A 9,802-nucleotide genomic window follows, 5' to 3' on the forward strand; every position below is an offset into this window, starting at 1 on the left:
AGATGGTCACAGTAGTCTCTTCTGCTCTTGGAATGTGGGAATCTATTAAATTAAATAGCCCTCCACTGTAACAAAACCACAGAGATTCATAGATTTCAAGGACAGCACAGACCATTTGATCTTCTAACCTGACCTCCTGTACAATGCCAACCAGAGAATTTCACCCCATTAGCCATGTTCTGTTCCCAATAACTTGTGTTTTAAAAAAGCATCTTCCAGAAAGGCACTCTGTCTTTATTTAGACAGACTCCACTATTCCTCTTGGCACTTCATTCCAACAGTCAAGCACTCTCACTGTCAAAAGCGTGTGCCTGATTTTTAATTTGAATTTGTCTGGTTTCTCTTCAAGATACTGGCTCTTGTTATGCCTTTCTCTGCAAAAATAAAGATGACTTTAATATCCAGAATATTGAGAATATTCTCTCTGTGCTTATACTCTGTGATCAAGTCTCACACCCAATCTTCATTTTGATAGATAAACAGATTGTGCTCTTTATGTCTGGCACACTCAGGCATTTTTTCCAGCTCTCACATGATTTTTGTGGCTCTTCTCTGCCATGTCTCCAGCTTTTTTACATGAATTGTGGGGAACTGTGAGGTCACAAACTCTAAGTGTGATGTTGTCACCAAAAAGGCTAACGACCTCTGCTACCAGGCATTTACAGACCATCTCTTAAACTTCTTTCTAAATACACTGGTCTCCTGTATTATTTTACAGTGAAACTTGAAATCAATCTTTTATCTCTTCTCTGCATCATTTTCATTTTTTAAATATATCCTTTTTGAAGAATGCACCAGATGCATATATTAGTGGTCTCTGCAGTACCGTCTACTTTTTTCATTAGAGTTTTCAAATTGTTGGCAACCATGGTACTTAGGCATTGCACAGGAATTATCAAAACAGTGAAATTGGCCAGAAGGTCAGTCAATAGTCCATCCAAGTGTGGACATTAGTCATGTGTCTCAACAGCTGTACACACCCCAAGCAGATTTTCTGCTCTTCTGGTCATCGGTGGTGTGGTGAGTCCTCAAGTGAGAACTGAGGTTGGCGAGGGGGGACTTTTTCAGAATGATTTCAGAAGGAATGTTCCAAATTCTTGCTCTTGCACTTGAAAATTTCTTCCCCTAGCTCTCTGGGTGTATGTCCAGGCTATATTACTAACTATTTCAGTGTTGCTCAGGTCATTTAAATTGAGAGGGATCCTGCAAACACACCCATAGGAAACAGGATTACTGATGCTTCCATTCTTCTTACTCTTGGTTCGTCTGTCCTAGAGAAGACCTGGAAGTAGCCTTCAAACCCTTGCAAATATCAAGGAATGTGTCCGTGCACAAAACATTCTTCCACTAATCCCTGGGAAAGTTTACCCTTCAAAAGACTTGCTGCTGTGGGTTTCTGAGCAGGGGTGTTCTTTCAGCACATAAGCTGGCTTCAGACATAACTGGGTAGAATTCTCAAGCCTGGGTTATGCAGGAGGTCAGACTAGATGATCTAATGGTAGAACTGGTTGGAAACTTTCCATTTAAACTCTTTTTTTTTTTTTTTGGTGGAAAACTGGGTTTTCAACAACATGAAACATTTTGCAGATGTTTTCCTCAAAAAATTTTTTTGTTTGTCAGAAAACTGAAAACAGATTTTGAAGTCTTTGATATTTTTATTAAAAGCCAAAAAAAAAAAATCAATAACATTTACAAATATGAAAAAAACCCTTTTCATTGATATGTTCCATGAAAAATGTATGTAACCCCCATTCCTAATGAGCGCTACCTAATGGTCCCTCCTGGCCTTATAATCTAAGAATTGCTATGTTGGGGAAACGGCAATTGTGATAAGATTGTTCAGGCATTGTGCTGAATTTTATGAATTGCTCTGTGATGATGGCTGGCTATGGTGATGCTGTCTGGAGTGACGAGCAGACTCTCACTCATGTACTTTTTGGTCATTCAGTGACCAGGGCTTCCGTATCCATGGTGATAGATGGGGCCCATATCCTCAATCTGTGCCACCCATACACTCCCCTAGACTCTGGGTACATACCACAGAAGGACTGCTTTGCCCTTGTCTGGCAGGCTGGTGGTTTACTGATACTAATCTTGGCTGTCAGGAAATGTCCACGATGCTCAGATTTTTAGAAGTACAGAACTTTTTGACAGGCTATTATGACAGATCTCTCCCTGTCTCTGCCATTAGCTTGGCTTGTGTCCTCGGGCATGTTGCTTCTCCTTTCCATGTCTCTGTGTCATCTTCCACCTCTTGTTTATTCAGATTGGGGCAGAGATGGTCTTCTACCCTGTGCCTTGCCCAACAACTAGAATATTGGAACCCCAAACTCAGGAGAGGCTTGCAGGTACTACTATTAACACAAATAATAGTAGATGCTGGGACAAATGTGGAGATTTTGGTAACATTTTTATAATTCCTATGCACAGTTGTTTTTCCCTCTGTGCTCTGTAGCACTATGAACTTAGGTCTGATCTACACTACAGACCTATATGAATATAACTATGTCTCTCGGGTGGGGGGTGAAAAATCCAGTTACACTGACCTAACCCTCTGTGTAGACAGCACTATAGCGATAGGAGAGCTTCTCCAGCCAACATAGCTACTGCCTCTTGGGGAGGTGGATTAACTACGCTCCCTCCTGTTGCCATAGAGCATCTTCATTAAAGTGCTACAGTGGCGCAGCTGCATCAGTGCATCATTTGAAGTGTAGACATGTCATAAGTCTAAAGGGAAGGGACAAGATGTTGGATTTACAGAGATGTCTGGTTGGAGACCCAGAGTTACTGACAAATTGAATAAACCTACATATGTAAATGGCGGTTCTGAAAGAGGCAATGGAAACACCTAGCACAGCAAAGGCCCTGAGCTGGGGAACAAAGGAGAAAGGTGTCCAGCGATGGCTGTGATAAGAAGTGGGCTCACGGAAACTCAGGAGCTGTCACCTAGGACTGACAGACAAAGAGACAGGGGCAGAGCCAAGATGGATTCTCCTGCAGCTTGGCTTGGGGGGAGCCCCGGCGTTGGCCAGTCTGAACTCTGAACCACCAAGGGACTGTTTAAAAGCAGATCTATGACAGAATCACTGGGACAGGCCCAACTGAATGGTTATTTGGCCTATTAATCCCCTAGGATTCCCACCAAATAAACCACGGTTAAAGCAGCAAGATGACCATTAGATGCTGTGGCTGATCTCCTGTTCAGCTGTTATCAGACCTCTTCTTCGGCAGGTGCACCGGCTACTGACTTCAGTGAGAGCTAATGGTGTTCAGAGCCACTGAGGATGAGAACGGTAGTTCACACTTGTACTATGCCTCCTGTGTCTGAAATAGTCACGTATGTAGCTGTGAAAATAACCAACTTTTCTACTCACTGGCTGAACTGAAAACCTGAAAAAAAAAAAGAATGTGTTTTGGGTTGAGCCAAAATTATTTTTTTAGATTGAAAATTTGAAAGAAAGTGTTTTAGATGATGATGATGATTGATGATGCAGTGAACCAAACAAGTTGAAAAAAAATCTTTTCAGTTGAACAAAAGTTTAGCCAGATTCCCCAAACATAATATTTTGTTTTTCTCATTTTGGAGTTTTTAACCATTCTTCAGAAAATAAAATTGCGGTAAAATTCTAAATGAAAAAGCATTTTTTGAATGAAACAATTAAAGCGTTTCCTTTAAAAAATGTTGAAAGGAAAAGTTTTGATTTAAAAGCAAATCCGTTTTTTTCTCTCCACCTGACAAAATTTTGGAAAAGTCAACTCAAATTTGCCAAATATTTTGGTCAACATAAATCTGAATTTTTCATCCCCAAAGATTTTTGTCAGAATTTTTTTCTGCATCTTATCCAGGAGCTGGTTCCCTCACCTCCTCTATCCTCTGTGCATCCTTATCTATAGTTATGGTTTACATTAACCAATTACCCAGCCCACAGTGAGAGGATGCAACCCCTTGCTTTGAGTGTCCCTAGCTTCTGTTTGCCAGAAGCTGGAAATGGGAAACAGGGGATGGATCACTCGATGTTCCCTGTTCTGTTCACTTCCTCTGAAGCACCTGGGATTGGCCAAGGTCGGAAGACAGGATTCTAGGTTAGATGGACCATTGGTCTGACCCAGTATGGCTGTTCTTATGTTCCTAAGGTGAGATTTTACACATACTTTAATCTGTGAGAGGTTAGCCCCCCAAGATTGACTACACTAGAGAGGTTATGAATAAGTGGGGTACTCCATGGTGCAGAGCAGAGACTACACAGCACTTTTTCTATAATCATTACTTTTATTGGCCATCCGAACAATACACAAAACACAAGCTGATAAAGGAGAGAGAGAGACCAATATTAACGTAAGAAGTCCTGGGATATTAGCACTGTCAAGGCTGCTTCCCCACTCTGAACTTTAGGGTACAGATGGGGGGGCCTGCATGAAAACTTCTAATCTTAACTACCAGCTTAGATCTGGTCCGCTGCCACCACTCTCGAAGCTAATTCCCTTTCCTGGGTAGCCTTGAGAGACTTTTTACCAATTCCCTGGTGAATACAGATCCAAACCCCTTGGATCTTAAAACAAGGAGAAATTAACCATCCCCCCTCCTTCCTTCCACCAACTCCTGGTGGATCAAGATCCAACCCCCTTGGATCTAAAAACAAGGAAAAATCAATCAGGTTCTTAAAAAGAAGGCTTTTAATTAAAGAAAAAGTTTAAAATTATCTCTGTAAAATCAGGATGGAAAATAACTTTACAGGGTAATCAAACTTAAAGAGCTCAGAGGACCCCCCTCTAGCCTTAGGTTCAAAGTACAGCAAACAAAGATAAACACTCTAGCAAAAGGTACATTTACAAGTTGAGAAAACAAAGATAAACTAACACGCCTTGCCTGGCTGTTTACTTACAAGTCTGGAATATGAGAGACTTGTTCAGAAAGATTTGGAGAACCTGGATTGATGTCTGGTCCCTCTTAGTCCCAAGAGCAAACAACCCCCAAAACAAAGAGCACAAACAAAAGCCTTCTCCCCCCCCTCCCAAGATTTGAAAGTATCTTGTCCCCTTATTGGTCCTTTGGGTCAGGTGTCAGCCAGGTTACCTGAGCTTCTTAACCCTTTACAGGTCAAAGGATTTTGGAGTCTCTGGCCAGGAGGGATTTTATAGTACTGTACACAGGAGAGCTGTTACCCTTCCCTTTATAGTTACAACAAGCACCAAGACAGGGATTTTCAAAGGGGCCAAAGGGATTTTATCACTCACCTCCCATTGAATGACAATGGGAACTGGGCACCAATAGCACATACCCCTGTCATCTGAACTGAAAGTAAAAAGGGCAGTTTTCAAAAGTGTGCGCGGGCGCACGCACACACACACACACACACACACACATACACAACATTAAGGCAGAGGACTATTCTTGAGTTCCAGTGTGTGGATCAGCATTGATAGAGCAGCGGTCAAATTCCAATACAGATCTGAAACACTCCCATAAGATTCAGGTGCGTCTGAATCCATATTTCCAAATCAGATGCATTTCTAAGGTACATGAATAGATAACAATGTGCAAAAATGTAACATGAATACACAAAGGTTTGATAGATTTATTTTTAAATCACTCTTATAATGGCATACACCAGAGTTGGGAGTGACATACAAATTTAGAGAGAGAGAGATGAGTACAAATGGGAACTGCTAGTTTAGATAGATAGATAGATAGATAGATAGATAGATAGATAGATAGATAGATAGATAGATAGATGCAGGGGGGAGAGAGAGAGAGAGAGAGAGAGAGAGAGAGAGAGAGAGAGAGATTTTGACTGTTACTGTACTGAACCCAAAGGATTATTTATCTCAATGTTGATTGAGAAGGTTCATTTTAGAAGCACTGAGGTGATGATTCTTCCCAAAGCTTCTTTCACGTCCTTGTTCCTCAGGCTATAAATGAGGGGATTCAACATAGGGATGACCAGGCTATAAAATACGGACACCATTTTGCTCTGAGCTGGAGCAGATAGCGAACTGGGCTGGGCATATATGAAGGTAAGTGTCCCATAAAATAAAATTACGGACATCATGTGGGAGGTGCAGGTGGAAAAGGCTCTGCGTCTGCCCTCAACAGAGCGAATCCTGAGGATGGCAGAGATGATGCAGGCATAGGATACAAGAATGACCATGGAGGTGCTCACGATGATGAGGCTGGATAAAGTGAACAGCACCAGTTCATTGATGTCTGTGTTGGTGCATGAAAGGCTTAGCAGGGGTGGAATGTCACAGAAGAAGTGATCTATCTCATTGGACCCACAGAAACACAGTGTAAAGGTGAAGACTGTTTGCATCATTGAGTTTACACTGCCGCAAACATAGGAACCCACTAGCAGTTGAACACAAACCTGCTTGGACATGGTGATGGGATACAGGAGCGGGTTACAGATGGCGGTGTATCGATCATACGCCATAGCTGCCAGGATGAACGCCTCAGTACTGGCAAAGAGACCAAAGAAGAATAACTGGGTGGCACATCCATTGAAGGAAATGGTTTTGCTGCCTCCTAGGAAGCTCATCATAGCTTTGGGGGTGATGGTGGAGGAGTAGCAGAGGTCTAAGAGCGACAGGTTCATGAGGAAGAAGTACATGGGAGTGTGCAGGGGAGAATTGGCGCTAATAAGGAAGACCATGGTGGTGTTCCCCAGCACCGTTGTCATGTAAATCACCAGAAACACCACAAAGGGGTCCACCTTGAGCCCCAGGCCACTTCCAAACCCCAGCAGGACGAATTCCGTCAGTGCTGTGTGGTTTCTCTCTTTCATTGTCTCTATTTACCTGGGGAAAGGAATGATATAAGCATTTTAAAAAAGAACCAAAGGGCTAAGGAGAATGCAGAAGGCTGCAGGTTCCTTTTGTATCTCACTCTCATTGAAAATAAAGGCACGTCTCCTGTTCGCTTAGATAAAAGTGGACTTAACTCTTAGAAATGTCATTACATTTCTTCTTAATAAATCTCCAAAAGTTCTGTTAGAAATTTTGAGTTTTCTGCAGTAGAACACCAATTTATTAACTTTCCCATATAACAAATATTTACAAGAGGGGAATTTTCCCATAGAGTGCCAGATTCTGCTACTCTTATCATGTTCTTACTCACTGAGATCCATGGGACTCCCCATGGAGTGAAGGAGTACTCGACATGAGCTAGTTTGGTGAAATGTGGCCCTCAGTGCACACAGTCCTTTATTTTAAGGCTAGAAGGAAGCAAGATGAGGATTTAGTGTGCATCAAGCCCAAGAGTTTGTGACTGAACTAGAGCATTACTCTCTGTCTCTCAAAATTAGGGAATGCCAGGATTAAAGTTGCCCGTGCAACTTTCATTCACTGCCCTGTACTTATACGTTAAGATTAGACTTGGACAGGTTGTATTTTTAGAGGTACTTAACAGCAAACACACACATTGATGAAAAAGCATTTCCATCAGTAACCATTAAAATCTACAGACAGGAAAAGCCAGAAAAATGCTGCTTCAGAATTTACTGGAGTGTGATTTAAGGTTATTTATTTTGTACATTTGTATCCGCAAAAAGAAGAACAGGAGGACTTGTGGCACCTTAGAGACTAACAAATTTATTAGAGCATAAGCTTTCGTGGACTATAGCCCACTTCTTCGGATGCATATGCATCCGAAGAAGTGGGCTATAGTCCACGAAAGCTTATGCTCTAATAAATTTGTTAGTCTCTAAGGTGCCACAAGTCCTCCTGTTCTTCTTTATTTTGTACATGTTCACATGTGACGCTCACAATTTGTGTTTTAGCGGTTATAAAACTTTAGCTTTTTATATCTGAATGTGTACTGTCATTAAATAATTAGTGTCTAATCCCCTTTCTTTGAGCCCCCAATAATTTCCCATAATTGTGAAAATTTAAATTGATAACAATTGAAAAAAGGCTTAAAATAAACGTTGGTATTCTCTGTTGAAATTATATTAAAACATTGAATTATGCCAAGCTTAATTATGATAGAGTCCTTAATTACCTGATCACATATTATTATTTCCACAGTACCACTGCCTCATCCAGTGCACAGGATGGATGGGGCTCACTTACTGAACAGCTATTGAATATTTTGTTTTGTCTTCATTGTTCTATGGGTGACCCCAAGGCTTACTTACTGCACACTATGCAAACCCTGCTCTGGAGAGAGAATTATTAATTCACGCAGGGGCTTTCCTATAGTGCCCATCACTATAGTATCTGAGCGCTTCACAAACATCAGTGAATTTGTTTTCACAGCACTGGAGATGAGGGATTATTATTCTGCCCCCAACTTTTCTCTTTCCCAGTTCTGGCTCTTTCCCAAGCCTGGCTCCTTGTCTCATTTTATTCTCCTCACCGAGTCATTCCCCTCTCCCCAGGCTTCTCAGACCAGTCCCAGTATCCTTCCACAGCCAGTTTCACTCACCCCCTCCATCCAAGATCCCATTTCCCACTGGCTCGCAGTCCCAATCTACCTCATACAATCTCGCTATCTTCCCTCCGGCCCCATCTCATTTCCTTCTCCCAGTCTCTTTCTCCAGCCAGTGCTGGTTCTGCCCCTTCACCGTGGATCCTCATTGGATTTGTCCACCATGCCTCCTCATCTCCTCCACACTTTTATACAGGTTCTCAACCCCAGTCTTCCTGATCTGATAGTCCCAGTATCTCTGCCAGCTCCTCATCTGATCTCAGGCTCCCCGTCACCTACTGGCTATCAACACTCCCCCCACCCCTTCCTTTCATGTCCCTCCCTGGCATCCAGTCCTATTCTCTTTGCCCCTGTAGTCTCCCTCCCAACTCTCAGCACTAGTTTTATTGCCCAGTTAGTCCCCGTCTATTTCCAAAGCTCCCAGTTTCCTTGTCCAGTCTCCTCTCCATGCCAGCTTCCAGTTTTTCTCCCGTCACCTTAGTTAAAAAAAATCCCCATTGACTTAATCTGGAGATCTTTCTTTCTTTTTTTATGCAGAGCCTAGCCCAATGTGACCCTGAGCCTTGATTCTGGTGCTACTGTAACAATTATAATAATTAAAGCCAATCATATTTTTTTCCCAGCAGAATAGTGTAGTTTCAATTAAATGAAAATATTCACATAAAGTGTCTGCTTTCCTCAAAACAATTCATTTTTTCCTTGGAAAATCATTATCCCTCCCCAGTTTGTAATTAATTTTCAGCTGATCATTTTTAGTATTTCAATGAAAACTGAAAACTTTCAGTAGGGGAAAAAAGTTCAGAGCGGCTCTTATAATAACAAACACAATCAAAAGTTAGGTTTAGTGACACTTAAGGTAGCATCGGGGAACTCCCCACCAACCAGAACCTAAAAGCATTGAAACCAGAATTGAAAGAAAAGTCTTCTGTATTCCTTGCCACCGTCTTATTACAGACAACACTGTTGATAATTCATTCCGGCATTCCATAAGGTTTTCAGATCAATCTCCAACAGAAGCCTGAAATCAATACATACCCTAGCTTCATTCAACTTGCAGAATGTTAATAGAGACCTCATGCTCTCTTCTGTAAAGGGATCGGCACATTTGCCTGTCACACAGCTCATATACTTGCAAGGTTCATCTGCTTTAACACTGCTGAGTGATGGAATTTGAAAATGTCACCCCAGACTAAAGGACCACGACTGTTGCAGCTGTTAGTTTCTATCAACAACCAGAAAAGTCACTTTTCCCCCTGGCAATATCTCCTCCTCACTGACCTCTGAACAATGAGCACTAACTACATTGATGAGTCTTTTTGCATCATTAATGGACCCTCTGGGATATGGTCCCCAGGTTCTTCATAAGGTTAATAAATT

At 41.8% G+C, this 9,802-nt stretch overlaps 1 protein-coding gene across 1 annotated transcript; it reads right to left on the bottom strand.

Annotated features, from left to right (window-relative positions):
- Positions 1-5,846: 5,846 nt before the first annotated feature.
- Positions 5,847-9,567, bottom strand: LOC101947173 (olfactory receptor 9S13-like). Its single transcript, XM_005309047.3, has 2 exons — positions 9,555-9,567; positions 5,847-6,787 (listed from the first exon to the last, which is right to left on the bottom strand). The coding sequence occupies exons 1-2, from the start codon at positions 9,565-9,567 to the stop codon at positions 5,847-5,849; spliced, it is 954 nt and encodes a 317-aa protein (XP_005309104.2).
- Positions 9,568-9,802: the final 235 nt, after the last annotated feature.

The sequence above is a fragment of the Chrysemys picta genome, chromosome 13, assembly GCF_011386835.1.
Source record: "Chrysemys picta bellii isolate R12L10 chromosome 13, ASM1138683v2, whole genome shotgun sequence".
In the NCBI taxonomy this organism is placed as follows: domain Eukaryota; kingdom Metazoa; phylum Chordata; order Testudines; family Emydidae; genus Chrysemys; species Chrysemys picta.